Source organism: Ambystoma mexicanum, chromosome 2q, assembly GCF_040938575.1.
Source record: "Ambystoma mexicanum isolate Mex_15411 chromosome 2q, UKY_AmexF1_1, whole genome shotgun sequence".
Taxonomy (NCBI): Eukaryota; Metazoa; Chordata; class Amphibia; order Caudata; family Ambystomatidae; genus Ambystoma; species Ambystoma mexicanum.
Window position 1 is genome coordinate 1,350,792,293 of NC_090924.1, and position 17,759 is coordinate 1,350,810,051.

At 47.5% G+C, this 17,759-nt stretch overlaps 1 protein-coding gene across 6 annotated transcripts in view; it reads left to right on the forward strand.

Annotated features, from left to right (window-relative positions):
* Nucleotides 1-17,759, forward strand: part of CNOT10 (CCR4-NOT transcription complex subunit 10) — a 1,248,840-nt gene that overhangs the window by 1,184,593 nt on the left and 46,488 nt on the right. For all 6 annotated transcript variants that reach the window (XM_069648815.1, XM_069648816.1, XM_069648817.1 and 3 more), the window contains 2 exons: nt 3,950-3,985; nt 4,806-4,933. In XM_069648815.1, the coding sequence (XP_069504916.1) occupies nt 3,950-3,985; nt 4,806-4,933 (164 nt within the window). The remainder of the gene's footprint in view (nt 1-3,949; nt 3,986-4,805; nt 4,934-17,759) is intronic.

A 17,759-nucleotide genomic window follows, 5' to 3' on the forward strand; every position in this document is an offset into this window, starting at 1 on the left:
CAACGCCGAACTGGCTGACTTTAAACGCAGGTGCAGGGCAGCCGAACGGAAATGGGATTCCTCAGGCACCATCTGACAAACTGGCCTGCCGCCTCCTCCAAAGGCAGTATAGATTCTGCATCCGCCTCAAGCGAGTCTTTATTCAAGCCTGCATCTCTGGCGACATCATATAACACGGCCAAGCTTTTCAAAGTCTGCAAGGAACTAATCAACCCTACCGCAGCCTCTTTCACCATTGCACCCACCCAAGCCCTTTGCTCGGACCTGGCTGCACACTTCACCTCAAAAACACAGGATATCCTATCCTCACCACCTTATGGACCAACATCTCTTGCACCACCCTTGGTCTCCTCCACCCTGCCCTCTTCTTCTCTTTCCCCTGTCTCACCTGAGGACGCCACTAGACAAGTCTGGTCTTTGAAAGCCTCCTCCAAACAGGTGGACCCCTGTCACTCCAAAACCATCAAGGACAAAATTGGCTCTCTCGCCACCAGCCTTGGCCGACCTTTGCAACCTCTCCTTCGCCACTGGAGTTTTCTCCACTGATCTTAAGCACTCCCTTGTGCGCCCTCTCCTCAAAGAACCTTCTGCTGACCCTTCCATTCCGGCAAACTATCACCAGATCTCTTATCACTCCTTTCCTGGGCAAACTCCCAGCCAAATAGTTGGCTATTTCCCAGCTTACCATCCACACTGAATCTGCTGGCTGCTTCCACGTCCACCAGTCTGGTTTTAGAGCATCGAGATGCATGGAAAATGCTCTTCTGAACACCTGTGAAGATTTGTTCTCACATCTTGATTCTAACTCTCCCTCTGTCCTCATTCTACTCGACCTCTCCTCTGCCTTTGATACAGTGAACCACAACACCCTGATCGCACGTCTGTGATACCCTGGGCATTACTGATCAAGTCCTGGCGTGGCTCACCTCTCGGTTGCCCATCGCAGGTGGAATTGGGGTCCTTTATCACCCCTATCACACTCTCTACGTGCGTTGTCCCCCAGGGATCTAACCTATCCCCCTGGTTTTTCAATGGCTACCTGGCCCGTATGATAGCCGCGTTCACCTCCAACTTCCATGAATGACGTGCAGCTCTCCTTCAGGCTACCCTCGGACTCTTCCTATGCCTCACTCATGCCTGACTGTCGGGAGGCAATTCAGTCGTGGTGTACTGCAAACGACTGCCGCAGTGCCAGTAAGACAGAGATTGTCCTCATCGGGACCCCTGCTCCCGCCTTCCCTCTTTCTCTCTGGCCGGCCTCCCTTGGCCCTATGCCTCCACCTACAAAACGAAGCAAAAAAACTGGGGGTCATCTTCGACTCCACACTCACCTTCTCGTCTCACATCACGAACATCTCTAAAAAGTGCCATTACTAACTGCTCCTTCTCAGAGGTATTCTACGTTTTCTCACCTTCCCCCAGAGGCTCACTGTCTCCAGACCCCTGGTCTTCTCTAGGCTGGACTATTGCAACAGCCTCTGTCTCAACCTGCCCTCTTTTGCTCTCCGTCCTCTACAACTCATCCAGAACAGAACCGCAGGAATTATCCTTGGCCTCAAGCCCAGGGACCGCATCTCTCTGGTGCTGAAATCCCTTCACTGGCTCCCCGTGACTGCAAGGATTAAGTTCAAGACCCTGTGCATTGTTCACAAGGTTTTCTGGGGCCTGGGCCGACTCTATCTGCAACGCTCTCTTCCTAAATACTCGCCTTCCCGAACCCTCGTCTTCCTCCAACTCTTTGCGGACAAGCCGCTCCTCCAAGCAGAGACTTGGGGGAAGATCCTTATCCTCTGCAGGGGCTTCCCTCTGGAACAGCCTCCCTGCCCCTCTCCGTCTGAGCGGGATCTCATTGAATTCCAGAACCTCCTCAACTCTCCTCTTCGCCTCCTCCTTCACCCTTCCCCTCCCTTGCTAACTACCTCTCTGCTCTCTCACTCCTCTACTTCTGCTCAGTTTCACTGACTGGCTGCCTGTTTTTCCTTTCAGAGTCTCGCAGGTCCTGAGCTTTCCTCGCTAGTCTCCTGCACTTGCCCCCAGTCTTTGCACTTGCCGCAAGACACTACTGCACTTCAGTTCCCTGCACTTAACCCATGTTCTTAAGGGACTGGGCGCACTTGTCCCTATTGCCCCCCGCGCACTTGTCTTTCTGTTCACCTGCATAATTTGAATGACGCATGCCTTGTTGCGCTCTTAATCACTTGAGTATAAGCGCATAATAAATAATCAATCAATGGTACTGTTTTCTGCTTGATGGCTGCCCGTCTTTGTCCATCAAGCCATCCGTATCTGTTTTGCTGGGTTCCTTGGTCTTCTAGGACCCATAATTTCTATTGCATTCCCTTCTGGCTGATGGGTGCACCTCATTCTTCTTTTTGGCCCTCTGGCATTTAAAAGAAGAGCTGTATTTAACAGGGTGTTAAATAAGTCCTTACCTTTTGGCCCTGGGTTAGTAGGCTCTTCCTGATACTTATCTGTGTGGTTCCCCGTGCACAAATGTCTCTGCAAGTACCCTCCCACCACATTTGGTGTAGTGTAGTGGTACAAATCCTACTTTCGCATTACTTCCCGAGGCTGCTGGCCTCAAACCTGGCACTTGATCTCTCCAAGAGAATGTTCTCTCATGTCCACTGGGTTTGGTTGCTGTCTCCTCTGCACCCGTGGGGTATAACTGGACCTTAACTAACCACAGCTGTGCCTACTGACTTTGTTCTGTTTTTTCCTACGGGGAACTTTTAGAGGTTACCTGGAACTCTCCTAAAGTTACTTTGCTATTCACATTTCTCTAGGGTTCCCTCTTGAGTCCCTGGACTTCTACGCCCAAGACTGGAATTTTAACCGGGACCATTCATTGTTTTTATTTTAATTTTTTAATTAAACGTTTGCAACACACCCCTGCAATGAATAATTCCTGGTCACATTGTTCCCCTGCAAGGTCTTACGGTATGGGTATTTTTAATGAGTGTAATGATTTGGTGCTAGAACTCCAAATGCGTTACAAAGCCAGAGGTCACCCAAAGTTTATGTTAAGTGTTCTCGTCTGTTTCTCCCTCTTCAGGTCTCACATTTACTGGTAATGTGTTCATTTGTATTATAGTAAATACTATGCCCTAGATGTGTAGGAATGCTCTTACTATTTTCCGTGTTACATGGGGTGCTGACTAGGACTATGTGCATGTAATATCTTCTGTATCTAGGATGCCCTTTTACCGTATGTGTTTCTATACCAACGCATATTTTAGTCTTTGGAATGGGTTAGGTCTTAACTGACCATTACTGTTTTTATACATGAACTGTGTTATTACCATTTGTTATGTTTAACCTATAGCACTTATTCTAACTAAAATAGATTCTATGTGTGATTTTAAGATAGTATATATTTTTTGGTGGACCAGTGTGGGGTGTTTTCTTTGGTTAACTGTGTGGATTAGTTGTACTTCACCACCAGACCTCTGATTTAAGCCTGACTGATCAGCTGCTACTCTAGAGTCTGATCTTTCCTTTTGGTGAGAAAACACGTTTTCGCCTTTAGTTTGGATGGTTGCACAGCCCTCACCAGAGGTATGTGTAAAAGTTAGCAGAAAGGAGTAAAGATCTACCTAACATGTACATTTTGAAAGCAATTTGTTTGACTCCTCACGGAAGTGTGAACAGACTTGGCTCTGAATGACAATATTTGACAGAATTATGTTTTACAACTACTGTACTTACTCCTGCTCATAAAGCTGCCCCATAGCCTAATCAACCACGGCCGGTGTGATTGATGCATCCATCATATATTATATAGGCAAAGTGAATTCCATACTGGATGATAAAACTGGGGAAACTAGTGTCTAGGGAATTCTGCTGTTTCACCTTTGAGGGGTTCATAGAATGTGTGTGAAGGGCATCTGACCAAAAGTGATTACAGAGATCAACATTGTCTTTCATTTTCGTTGTGTCTTCTCTGCAGGCTCTGAAAAAGGAGACAGCGAGTCCACAGAATCTTGTAAGTAGAATGTTCTCTGATGATTGCAGCTGTCATTTGCAACTATAGTATCACTTTCACAGTTGGGTTTCATAGTGGGTCTACAAATGGACTGCTAGATTTCAGGTTAGCTAATGTTTGCATAATCTTAAAATGCAGGTCTACAAAGTAGTGATTGCCATGGTTCTACTGTATAGTATTGTCTTTATTTTTTATATAATTTAGTTTTTCTTTTGCAGTTCCTACGAATATCACATTCGATTGAGTGGGACTGCAAGCTTTGTTTGATTTAGACATTAACTTAGGTACTCCTGTGAGTAGACATAATTGTGCCTACAAACATTAAGTTAGATGAAATGTATTTGGTGTGTCTGGATATGCGGCATTGGAGGAAAAACTGCCTTTTAAGATTGTTGATCCTAAGATGAGGTATAGTCATGGGAGGGAATGTGTACCGGATCACAAAGAAATGCAGACTTTAAAATTATTGTTGAAGTTTGACTTGAGGTTTACCACTTGCTGGGCAGTGGTAAAGGACAACCTTTGTGAATAAATGTGCCTTATATAAATCTTAAGCTAACCTTCAGTCCCAATGCGTTCCCTCCTCTGGACTGTCATTTTAGCCTGTAGTCGTACACTCCCATAATCCCAAGGCAAACGTCTGAGTTCATAAGTAAAGATATCAAAATAATCATTTTATTTGACATTGAATGAAATTGATGACATTGACCTTAAATGGTTGGAAGTGAGTTATCAATGGCAAATAGGCTTCTGGGATATTTTGAAAGTGATATTATGAATTTCTTAACCTTCTCTTTCTTTTTTGTCTGACCCCCTCAAGCTGCAAAGCAAACGCCACAATGTTATCCAGCGTCCGTTGCGTCTGCAAGGACAATCATGTTGTTTAACCTAGGAAGTGCCTACTGCCTGCGCAGCGAATATGATAAAGCACGCAAGTGTCTCCACCAGGTAAGGATAGCAAAATCAAACTATTTAGTGGCGGTTTCCACTATATTATATGTAGTCCACATTTCAGAAACTATGGTGCAGAAATGTTTGTTGTATTTATATTTATGTACTCGGTGTAGTTCATAGAAGACAATTATTTTCCTGAATCTGCTGTTCTTCTCAAAGGCCCTTTGGGCGTTCAGTAATTCATTCACTTTACACCCTGATGCATTACTGAAAATCACTGTGACCATTTTCAAAACCTGCTTCAAACCATAATCCGTGCCAGGTTGCCGTCCTAATCTCCCAAAGCATTGTAGTCCATTAAGCAGTTTACTTTCTCGAGCTCTGTGTAGATAACCTCCATATGGGAGTTGCAGGGGTGTTTCTGCAGGTTCCATAAGGTAATACTGCCGCAAAAACGTGCCATTCTTGTATGGCGACATTTTTGCGGGGATATTATCACATGGAACCGGTCATTGAATATACCGATATCCTTTCGCAAGCCATGTTTAGCCTGTGCCACAGAGGTGAAGACATGGCTCATTGACCCAACCTCTAAGCCAGAAAGCCAGTGGCTCACAACATTGTTTCCTTGTTATACCTGTGTCCTGATCCAGGCATCCCAGCAAGTTCCCTGCCTTTTTTTCCTGCCTCTGTTTTGTGTAAAGCTTGTCTGAGCACATCATTTTCGTTCCTTTTTCTGTTAAGCTCCTCTGTACATCCTTTGCCCCGCTTTTGTTTGTGTAACCCTCATTTGTTTACTGTTTGTGGGCTGCTTCCCTGTAGCCTGCTCCTACTTATGCACAGCTCCTAGTTTCCTTTTCAGTTCAATAGCTTGTTCTTTGTGGTTTACTTACATTTAGTTTGTGCTGCATTCCTTTTCAGTATACGATGGAGTCCTTTGCTATCATATGCCAGTTAGTTCTAGTTCCTATCCTTTTGTTCTCCTCCTTTTCTAAAGTCTGTTTGTTAGGGGAGTTTTCCTAAAGTCCTACTCGTAGTAATACTTTAGTAAGCTATACTGGTGGTTTGTAGATCTCCAACTCTTAGTATCAGTCTGTACTAATTCAGGACCTTGGTAGAGAGCCAGAGCAGTCGAGCTTATTTTAAGAGGAAGATGTGAGCTGTAGGTAAGTACACTGAGCCTAGTTAGACATGCACACCAAAGAAACGTAAACTTTTAATTTATTTATATATTTATTATATACACCAGAATCACTTTAAATACTTTAGACGTTTACACTATAACACTTTGGAATACATTCAAAGGACACTTTCATTTTATTGTTTGTGGTTACCATTTGTAGCAAGGTAAGAAAGGGAAAAGACAATGTTATTGTATTATTGGTTACTACGCGCACCTGCGGTTATTGACAGTTCTTACGGTAATTAATTTACTCTTCAAACCCATGTAGTAAAGTCACTCACAGGGAGTAAAATGGTAAGTGTAACATTAGCCTGATTCAAGGTTCTCTAGTGAGGGTTTCTTCTTCTAGTAAGTCTTTTTTATTTTCAAAACACAACCCTAGCTAAAGGCAGCTCATAGAGGTCTCAAAGTTTTGACAAGCAGCAGAATACGAAGAGTTCCTGTGGATTTCTTCCAGTCTCTGGTGTTATAGAAACAGCAAGTTAAAAACTAACAAGGGAGACCTTTTAAAGGACTCTATGTAGGGACACAAGCAGCGGCTTAGGTCGGAGGTAAGAGGGGGTTTCCCTTGGGCACCTCTATGTGCACTCCAACGCTCTGGAGCGACTTGATACCTTTTTCCCCACAGTACCTTTGGTTAGAAGAAAATGTTTGTGTTGGATACTCTTCGATGTTACAGCTCTGGATACTCTTCGATGTTACAGCTCTGGACCCGACCTCTGGATTCCTTGGTCTGATGACTGAAGGCAGGACAATGGATGGGATCTCTCGACAGCAGTCTCGAGGGAGGACCTGGGGCACGACTTCTTGGTTCACTCTGCTGTTTTGGCACCTTTTCTGCAGCACTAACAAAGGACACAGATCGCTCGGTCAATCTTTTTTGCTTCCTGCAGGCCCACACTCTGATGAGGGGGTCTGGCCGAGTATGAATGGATCTTTGGAGTGTCCTTACAGAGTCAGAAAAGATTTGGACGGATTAGGCTTTCCACAACGATGCACTGGAAATGGGCAGCAGGTCTCCTGGTATTGGGGTTCCACAGCACTGGAAACTATTAGTACCTTGGGAGATGGCTCAATTCAAAGTTTGTCTTGGACTGGTTGTTCTCACCAGCAAAAGGGAAGGAGTCATCCTCTTCGGAGCTCCTCCGTCACACAGAAAACGGTGTCAGGACAGCAGTGGTCACTTCACGGTGTTGCAAAGGGTCTGCAGGTATCTCTGATTCCAGTGGTCGACTTGCTTTTCACTCGGAAGCCTCGCATTTTATACAGTTCCAGCGCACACTCCTCCCTTTGGAACAGCCTCCCTGCCACCTTGAAACTTGAGGAGAACCACCTCTGTTTCCGGAAGCACCTCAAGACCTTCCTCTTCGCTTCTGCCTTTTCCCCTCCTCTCCCCTGCTGATCTGTTTTCTCTCTCAGCACCATTCACCTGGCCACCCTCTGCACCGTTCATGTACCTGTCCTGCGGGCACAGGTACCTGCCTCCTGGCCACCCCCTGCACTGCGGTCTGTATCTGTACCCATACAGTCCCCCACCCACTTCTCTTCTGCACTATCAGATATACCCTATCTGCTTAACCTAGCACTTGCCACTTGCTGGCTGCACTACCACCTTTTAATTATCATTTTTTTTAATTTATTTTTTTCTGTTCTCTCCTCTGTTCCGCACTTTCCCTTCCATGCACTTACCCCTTTTCCCTTTCCCATGCACTTGCACGTTATCAATGTCACTGTGCTGAGTAAGATCGTTGTTTTAGTTCTCCCCTGTTCCCCTCCCTTTTGCCTGGTCACGCTCTGAAACACTTATGTACAAGCGCAATATAAATAAAATAACAATATCTGCAATCTCTCTCGGCATTTTACAGAAACGGGTGTTTGGTTGTCCAATCAGGACACCCAGATCCCCTGTGGGAGCTGGTCCTATTCAGGCACTCTGGCAGACAAAGAACAGGGGGGTGGAAAACTCCTCCCTCACTTCCTGCCTGCCCAGACACTCTGGGGACACCGAAGGGTTCCCTCCAAAGGCAAAACCCATACACTGACCTCCCCCTCCCCGAATGGTAGAAGAAGGGCTAACAAAGAACAACCATTCTAGCAATGGCGAAAAAAGAAGGGAGGCCCCAAGTTGGTACTTTGGTGTCTTTATTGTGCACTACCAAGGCTATGGACATATCCTGCGATACAAAAAACACACAATGGTTGGTAGAACATGTCCACTGCCACCAGCCATAACTAGGAGATTGTCTATGTGACAAAAATGTCACAGGAGCAGAGAGAAGGGGGATGCTAGGTGTTAGGGAGAATTCTCAGAAATCTGCTAATTCCCTTCTACCTTCGAGGCCCCCAGCTCTTTTGCTGGACTTTAGGACTTTTAATTTCTAACCTGGAGAGAGTGAGACATTTTTCCCACTCTCATGTATTTCTTTGTAATTTGAACTCTGTTTCTTTTGGTTTTGGAATCTGACAAACTCCATAGGCATCATCTTTTTACCTTCAGTGCAGTGGCTTGGGGGAGATAGGTGGGGAGGGTCTTTTAGATTTCCCAAAGGTTTAAATACCTTCACTTGGATAACTACTGTTTCCAAGAGCAGTAAAGTGAAATTGACTTTACTTACATTTGTAACTTTCTAGACCCAGCACACACTATCTTACCATAGGGTGCTGGAGGGGTTACTTAGTATCCCCTTTGTCTAGTTCCTCATGTAACATTTTCATGTTACCCTTTCTACAATTAATGGCTGGAGGCAGCTGTTTACTTTTTACTACCATTGTGTGTTTCTACTGCGGGCTGCGTTTGTAGCTGCAGTAAGGCACCCATTGGTGCCCATTTTGTCAAAATGGCTCGGTCTTCTTTTTTCGCCATTTCTTGTTGGAAAGGTCCTTCTTGAGATTTACTCTGCACACCAAACCAGGTTTGGTCCCTTTGTTCGTTTTGTCTTTGGCGGGATTCACTGGTGAAACCTGCCACTAGCTCCAGTATGTCTGGCACGGGTAGAAAGTGAGGGAGGTGCCCAAAACTCCATGTGCTTAATATCCTTGGTTACAGGAATGCACCAAAAGGTGATTGGCCGGGTGGCTGCCCTTGAAGGACAGCCACCCTGCTGTGTGATTGACAGATATGCTGTGACTGAATGGGACAAACCTGTATGAAAGGTGAGGCTTTTTGCTTGGAAGGCAGAGTCGACCACTGGACGAAGGAATCCGAAGAGGAGCTTAGAATAGATGGCTGATGCAACTCCTGGATCGTTGGTTTGCCCGGTGAAGCTCTGCTGCTTTGTTGAAACTCTGAATTAGCCTCGACTAGAGAAGACCTGCAAAGGACGACTTCTCCCCTCGGGTTGGTGGGACCAATCAACCCCAAGACAAGCTCATCTGGACATCCTCTTGGAGCTGGCTGTACTTCCACTGCTGCTGCATGAACCGATTGCCAGGTAGAGGAACACCAGAATCGAGTGAGTTTCTTTAAGTCGAATCCAAGTTCCTCCGGACTCCCATGAAGCAGGGCTGATCAAGCATGAGCCACCTCTACAGAGTGCAGGACCCCAGATTCGAGGAAAGTCCATAGTGGTATCTGAGAACCGCAGTGGTGCTATTTGCGGGAGTCGCGAGGAGCTGAAACGTGAAGTGCCGCTGATCTGAGGTTTGCCCATTGCTGCCGTCGACCTTCCATTCGTAATTCAGGAGTCCCCAGACGTCGTCCTCCTTGTCCCCTCGTCTGAGGCCCAGGAACAAAGGATCTGCAGGACCTACAACAGGAACAGAAGCCAGCTGGAACCAATTTCTTCAAACCAAAGGTACTGCCAAACTAAGGGGAATTACCTTTGGTTGTGTAGCCTTGCTAGCTCTCAGTTGAGACTTGACTTGGTTGCTTTTGCAGAGTTGCATGCAGCTTTGCCTTTCGCAAGCCTCCCAGGTTGTGGCCCTACAGTGATTCTATTTTTTCTACAAAGACTTCTAAAACATTGTGCAAGACTTTTACCTACCTGCAAGAAGTGCTTCAGCTCACCTAGACTTTTGCTCAATTAACATTGGCAGTCCTGGCTCCCTGAAAGACTCTGCTACGTCTGACTTTGTGCTTTACCTTTCCCCCAGGAAAGGGTTCATTTACTTTGAATTGGAGGGTTAAAAAGTACTTACCTGCTTAAGAATATTTGTTCACCTTTGTTTTATTCCCTAAAACCTTTTCTTTGACGCCAAACTCAGTATTGCTCTAAATGTACCAGTAATATATCAAAGTCAACAGTGTCCTCGTTATTTAAGTCACCTGAGAGTGAGGAAATGTCGGTGTGCCATCCCCAAAGGGTATCTACTGATTTATTGAAACTGAGAGTGTGTATCTTTAAGTGTATTTTTGTGTTGCATATATTTGCTCCCTTCTAAAGAAGTCTTATTATTATTAAATAATTGTTTAATCAATAAATCTTGAGTGTAAGTGTTTATTTGAATACTTGTCACTGAATTTCTGTGTAAAAAACCCTACAGCTCACATTGACCCCTCTTGAGATAAGCCTGGCTGCTCAGCCACACTACCAACCTGTGTACTACAGACTTATACCAAAGGTTGGGTTACCTATAGCCAGGAGGACAAGGTTGGTGTAGTCTCCCAAAGGGTACTGCATACAATCTTGCCTAATACTAGTTATCCCTTTGGCACTCCACTGAAGGTGGTGTGTGCCAATCTCTGACTATAGCGGTTTGGGAGCGGTACTAAGAGCCTTTGTTCCTTTTCTAGGTTGCTTAAATTGTCATTGGCCCAGGGTCCAAATCCCTGGCAACCGAATCCTGAAAATCGCACCTCTGGAAAATAGCTTTTTTTTCACTGGGTTGTTGGAGCTGTTTTTGCAAACGCCACCCCCATGGGTACATTCCTTCGGGATTACTGGGTTACTTATTTTAACTGAATTTTATGTGTGAGACTTATTAAGGTATATATTATTTAGTATATATACATGCATGTTTTTTTTAAGTGTATGGACTAATAGTACCTTTCTGGCATCCTGTTACCAAACCCACCCCCTCTTGAGAGTTGTCCCTTGTCGCTCTGTCCACGTTACCCATCTTAAGTGTAGATCTGGCTTCCCTTTTTTTGTCAGTTGTCTTAGCCTTCCTGTAGGGTTAGTGGTTGTAGCTCCCTCAGCAGTGGTACAACATCTGCAGTAACAGTAACAATATTTGTCAGCAGCCAACAAGGGTACTTGGAATCACTTGGGATTCCTAATTGGATACTGCATTGCGTGGCAAGCTAAGCCTATATACAACTCTGGCACTACCTTGTATTTTGTGTCTGTCTCTTACGTGTTCCCTTTCCTTCCTGTTCTTCATGCTGCCTTCAATCAACCTCCATCTCTGCTACGCATGTCTGCCTCGCAAACATTACATTGAAAGGGTACTTGAGCATTGAAAAGCAGATACCTCCTGGGAGATCCACTTCAAGGGGCGTGGGCTGATTAAGAATCTCTGTGAGAGTCCCCTGAAAAAGGACCATGGTATGTTGGGGTCATGCAGGAAGGGGACTTTGTCACAGTCTTACTCATATGACCCTTCCCCTTTCCTCCATCCTTGTGGGCGTCCCACAACATGGGGGCGGTACCGGAACCTATGGCAGCGAAAAACTAAGCTTCCCCTTTAAATTTAGGGTGTCTCAGCTCAGTCCCTTTTTTCGCACGGACGGTGTCGGACCCGGTAGCTAGGCGGAGAGTTTTTTTAACTTTGTTTGGTCCCAGTTTGTTTTATTTTTCCATTTTCTTCGCCTCCCTTCGTTGTCTCCAGAGTACCACGTCAAGACAAGGTAGGCCCTTTGTTTAGTACGGCTCCTCATAGCGGAGACTCCTTCCGCGGTGTTTATGCGGGTAAGGGTACCTTGGATTCAGGTTCTGGCAGACCCAAGGCCGCTAAGGCTACCAGGCCGAGGGGCTCAGGAGCTCTACCGTGCGGTCCAGGGAGGGGCAATCAAGTTTGTTGTTCTTCTTAAGCCCAGGGAGCAAAGGATCGTTGTGTTCTACCACAGTCAGTCAGTCCTTAGTACGATCCAGTACGGCTACCAGCTCAGTTGCTGATGGCGCACAGACTACTTGAGCCATCTCCGAGATCGTGAGTCAGGGCGATTCAACTACCGGCCAGCAGTTCGAGGACCCGGAGCCTACCGGAGCGATCTGAGTTCAACGCTTCTGTTTCGGGTTCATGGACAAAGGCATGCCCTGCCATGTCTGAGCCAGCACCTAGTACGGGGCGCTTTGCGTACGGCGGCGAGGCAAAGGGCCCCAAGATGGTGGATAAGCACAAGCTGGAGCCTGCTAGACCAGTGGCCATCTTTGATTCAGATCCAGGCCTACTCGGTCCCTCGCCCATTGAGTGGGCCATGCAAGAAGATTCCAGTTCCCTTCCCTCTTGAAGTGGCAGCAGACTTTATGGTATAGGGCGTTGGTCTCCTCAGGGTTACATCTACTCAGCCTTATGGCTACACGCCTCAAGCGCCTCATCGCTTCAGTCGGGAAGGGAGGCCCAGTGCTGTGGAAGGCCGGCCCCCTCGAGATCCGGCAGATTTCCAGGACTGCTTGTTTGAGCGCTTCCTTCTACTCATGCATTCCACGCAGATGGCGGGGCTCCTCAAGGATATAGTCAAGGAGGTGATGCCGCAGGTTGTGCATCCAAGGCCTCACCTCTGGGCCTTCCGTTGGCTCCTCCAGCGGTGCCAGTGCCTGTCCCCCCTCCAGTCCAGGCCTTAACGGTTATCCAGACTCCTCCTCCTATACCACCAACGCCTCCCCCTCAACCATTGGATCTATGTTCGGGTGCGGATAGGGAGGGGGGCCCGCTGGCACCTGTTACCATCAGTCTGGAAAAAAGCAGGGCCGGGGGGGAGCGATGATGACACCAAGAACGACGAACCCTCAGCATCTGTAAAGGACTTTTGTGACTACCTTTGGGACCTTGCAGAGTTCATGAGGGTCCCTCAGCCAGAGGTGGCCTCCCAGGAGTTGGGAGTGCTAGCAGATGTTTTGGGCAAGCGCACCACAAGCCGTTCAGACATTCTGCTCCAGGTGGTGAGAAAAGTCTGACAGACGCGCAGGACCAACAGGAAATTAGATGGCAGGTTCAGGATGGCGGTTGGGCCTCACTCTTCAGTGGTGGCTGCATCCTTGCTGTATTCTAAACAATCATCTTCGTTGTCTACCTCCACGGGAGTCACCTCCCGTTGTCTGTCCAAGGAGGACCAGGTCCTTCAGTCTTTTGGCAAACAGTGCTACATCATCTCAAGGCTGCATTTGCTGCAAGCTAACGCTGACACCCTACTAGCCGCGGCTAACTAGAAGCTGTGGCGAGAGCTCTGGGGAGTTTCTGCCTGATCTCTCTTGAGAGGCAAGCCACCTTCAAGGCCAGCATGGTGGACGCCCGGGCGTTTGTGTAGGGCCTCATGGAGTCTTCGTTCTCCCACATTGACACAGCCAGCAGAGGGCTGTTCCTGGGGGTCGAGATGAGACTGACAGCGTGGATGCATGCCACTAAATTTCCATCAGATGTGCAAGAGCGGCTCCTGCATCTTCTCTTCGATGGCTCAGACCTTTTTTATTCATCCACCGATGATGAGTTGACAAATAAGACCTCTACACAAATCGTCAAGTCCTTGGCCATCCTGACTAATCCAGGGCAGAAGTAATTCCCTCAGTCTCGGGGCAGGACCGACTTCAAGCCCTGCGCTTCCATCGGCTTCAAGGGGTTTCGGGACCGCAGTGCAATGAGGCTTGACAGGTGGCCCAGTGACCACAGGAGAAAGCAGCAGAGGACTTTGTGCATTGTCCGCTCCATCTCAGATGCTGTCATGATCTCTGCTTCCAAAAGATCAGGACTTGCCCGACTCCCTTGGAAGCAGACCCATAACCCCGGTTCCGAGTGCCAGCCAGTCCCAATTGGGACCTTTTGGACCCTGTCCTGGCGCCAGGCTCATAAAGATGCCCAGTCCCAGCGCTGGAAGCGCCGGGCTCATAATGCTTGGGTGGACTTACCTGCAGCAGACCATGCTGCTTACTTACCTGCCAGTCTTCAGCAGCACCTGTAAAGACAAAGAAAGAACAGGTTAGCACTACGGTCTTCAGTGGCAGCGCATCTCTTACCTGGTCCATCGGCTGTCACCAACGCCTCGCGCTGCATTCTGGCATCTGAAAGACAAAAGCTTACCAGCTCTTCGCACGCTCCGGAGGCCTTCGGCGCTGCATCCCGCATCTGAAAGACAAAAGAAGGTGCGTTTAAAGACATTGGGCAACTTTATTACTCACGTGCCATTACTCCTTCCCACGCCGAATCCAGTGGGTATTCCAGCACCCTTCAGCTTCTCTAAAGCTCCGAACTTGTACCTGCAAGATAAAAGGGACAGTTAGTGCGCATCGTGAAGCAGGCTACAAGCGCTTACTTACGTGCTTCCAGACGCTTCTATTCCTCACGCGGGTTCGATCCTCAACTCTCATCAGCCCTCCATCCGCCATCGCCGGAACCCTGCAAAACAAGAGATATCATTACAAAAGACTTTTAAGACATTTGAAGTGCCCAGAACTTACCGTTCGTGCAGTTAACGACGGACAGCAGTCCTCTGAGGTCAAGAGGCCTGCACCCTTATCCAGTGAAGAAACTGGTTACGGCACCCTGCCCCGAGGCAGATGGAGAGCTCGGCGTTCACTTACCTAAGGTGAGGGCGTTAACCTTTGGGGTTCTACAGGAGAAGAGAAAGGGAAGAGGAGAGAGGCAGCCAATAACCCCAGTTCATTAATCCCATATTTTCTATCTGCAGACATCTTACTCTTCGAGTCAGACATACAGTGCACAGAGGTCCAGCCCAAAGAGCCAACCGTGTGTTACACATCACCTTTGAAGATACGGCATTCACCCAGTCAAGACCGGCGCCTCTGCGGGAATCAGGTGAGCGTTACAGATGCCAAGAAGCAGTGATATCATGGTCGGGGAACACAGCTCGCCTGTAGGGTGCCGGCTGGATCTCTTGAATAACAGCTGGAAGTGTTATTTCAAGAGTCCTTTGATCCTTTCTATAGTCTCCACGGGATTCAGTCTTTCTCTTCCTTTTCCTCTGTCATCATCTCCTCCTCTACATCAGATAGTGTCCCCAGCCCCTTTACGGTAGATCTTTTCTCTTTTGGAGATGGAACCAGTTTGTCTGTCAAACTGGGGCAGCTGCTTCTACTCCAGGAGTTTGCAGTACCCAAGAACAACTAAGCTGGCCTAAGGGTAGTCCTGGACCTGTCATTAACACTCAAACCCTTCAAGATGACTACTCACGTGCACATAGCAGAATCTCAGTGCGCAGGGGGGGCTAAATGTGTTCCCTAGACCTCAAGGATGCGTTCCTTCATGTCCCCATCTACCAACCGCATGTGAAGTTTCTGCGGTTCACAATGACATACCACTTAAAATACAAGGTGCTGCCTTTAAGCCTTTATTCGACCCTTTGTGTGTTCACAAACCGGATGAATGCAGTGGCGTGTCTCCTCCACCTTGAGGGCCACCACTTTTACACTTACCTGGAGACGACTTGCTGATCAGGGCTACCTCGCCCGAGGGGGTGGTGCACCCCTGCCAGCAGCTGGCTGACATTCTTCACCAGCTGGCTTTTCCCTCAACAGACAGAAATCGCAGCTGGCTCCCTCCCAGGATTTGGTCTTCCTTGGGGTGCACTGGGAAACGACTGTGCAGTGGGTGTTCCCCACGCCCTAGAGGCTCCTTTCCCTCCACAAGGTAATGGGGCACTTTCTAGCCAACTCATCCACTTCGGCATGGTCGTTCCAGCTGTTAGGCAGAATCCTGTGCAGTGCCCTTAGGGACCACTACACACGATTAAGACAACAGGTGGTAATACAAGTTTTACCTTTGGTACAAGCCTGTACTACTAAGTTATAGTGGTAGCAGTAGCAGAGCAGCCAGGCTTATCTCAAGAGTAAATGAGCAGTAGCAGAGATTACACAAAGGGACCACAATTACTGTGACTCAAGCAAACCCTGACTCAAGGTTTCAGGTAAAAAATAGAAGTACATTTATTTTAAAACACAACACTTCTATTAACCTTTAAACAAAACCACACATTAAATATACTACAACTAACCAATTCACTTTGTACAGTATGTCTCAAGGTAAGTACCCTGTGTTCGAATGAACCGGTGTTATGAACAAAACATGATACCGCGGATACGGTTGCGATCACTTTTTGACGGTTCGGTCTACTCCATAAAAGTGGATCCGTGACATGAAATGCTACCAGGGCAAAAACACACTTCGCACCCGAGATACCCAGAGGGAGTTGGAGGCAAAAATTGCAGGCAAAAGTTAGGTTAGGCAGACATCATTGAGAAACACTCAGAAACAGGAGTTCAAAAGTCAAAGGGCCGGAGCCAGGGTTAAGTGACACCAGAGACCTGTTGCCGAAGATCACACCGTTAGTTCACGATTCAGCGTAGCCCAAAAGTACTTTGATATTGTCAATGTTCGGAAGCAAAAGTTATAAGAAGGAGGGAAGACGAGCCTTGAGGATGAAGAAAAGGGATTCACCCAGTTTCCTCGAGCAGAACACAGTACCTTATTCCAATGGTGCAGCTGGTGCCTTGGCAGTTGTTCCTGTTGGTTTCCCGCAGACCCACGATTCCTGTAGCTTTGTTGTGAAGGACGTCTGAAGGAGGTCTGCACCACACAGGGATGAAGCCGGCAGCATTGACGACAAATAAAAAAAGGTGCGCTCCTTAAAAACAGGAGAGGCTCGGCAGGCGGCTATCCGGACCACTGCAGCAGTGTGCAGCGATTTCGACCACGACGGAGACCTCTGTCTGAAGATGATGAGCTGGTTATCCAGGCTCAAGGGAAGAAGACTCCGGACTGGATCTTCTCTTAGTCGAAGGGTAGATAGCTCAGGACTGCAGCAGGGCTTCACCGGGATGGGGTAGTTGCAGCAGCCGTCGTTCTCTCCGCTTCTCTTCGGTTCCTTGTAGTTCCAGAGGCGACTCTGACTTCTGGCCCAAGAGACCTGCTTTTTATGCGCAAAACCCCCATTCACACCGCCTGGCTGTCAATCACGCAGCAGGGGTGTTGTCCAGCTGGGACAACCACCTCAGCCAATCATGGCAAAGTGCGACTTGGGTTTCCTAGGATACCCTGTGCCGGGGGTGAATACACCCCTTCCCCACATTCAGTCTACCTAGACACCCAGGCGCCAAGAGGAGGGCTTCTCTGCAGAAGCCCGCCAAAAGACAGTGAACAAAGAAGACGAACCTAGTTTGCCGCGCAAAGTAAAACACAGGAAGGACTTTAACAATAAGAAATGGCGAATAAACCCAACCAGAGCCAAAAGAAAGACGATTTGGTCAAGCGGGTTTATGCTTAAGGCTGTTAAAATAGCCAAAAGTATTACCACGTTTATCTAATATAATCGCGGTCGAAAATTTAGGGTAGATACCACTGCCACCAGCCAAGTCTAAATGTTAAAAGAGCGAAACAATGCTCAGGGAGGTACAGACAGAAAAGGGGTACAGATTAGCCCTTTCCAGTACTCCATGTAAGATGGGGTGTACTGGGTCTGTGGTAAAAGTGACTAAAGTAAATGGCAACTTTACCTTTCTCTGGGGGAACAGTAGTCAGCCCCAGCGAAATGGAGTCAGAGGGCAGTCTAAAAGACAACCCTGGGTTACTACACTGAGGGTGCTGTGT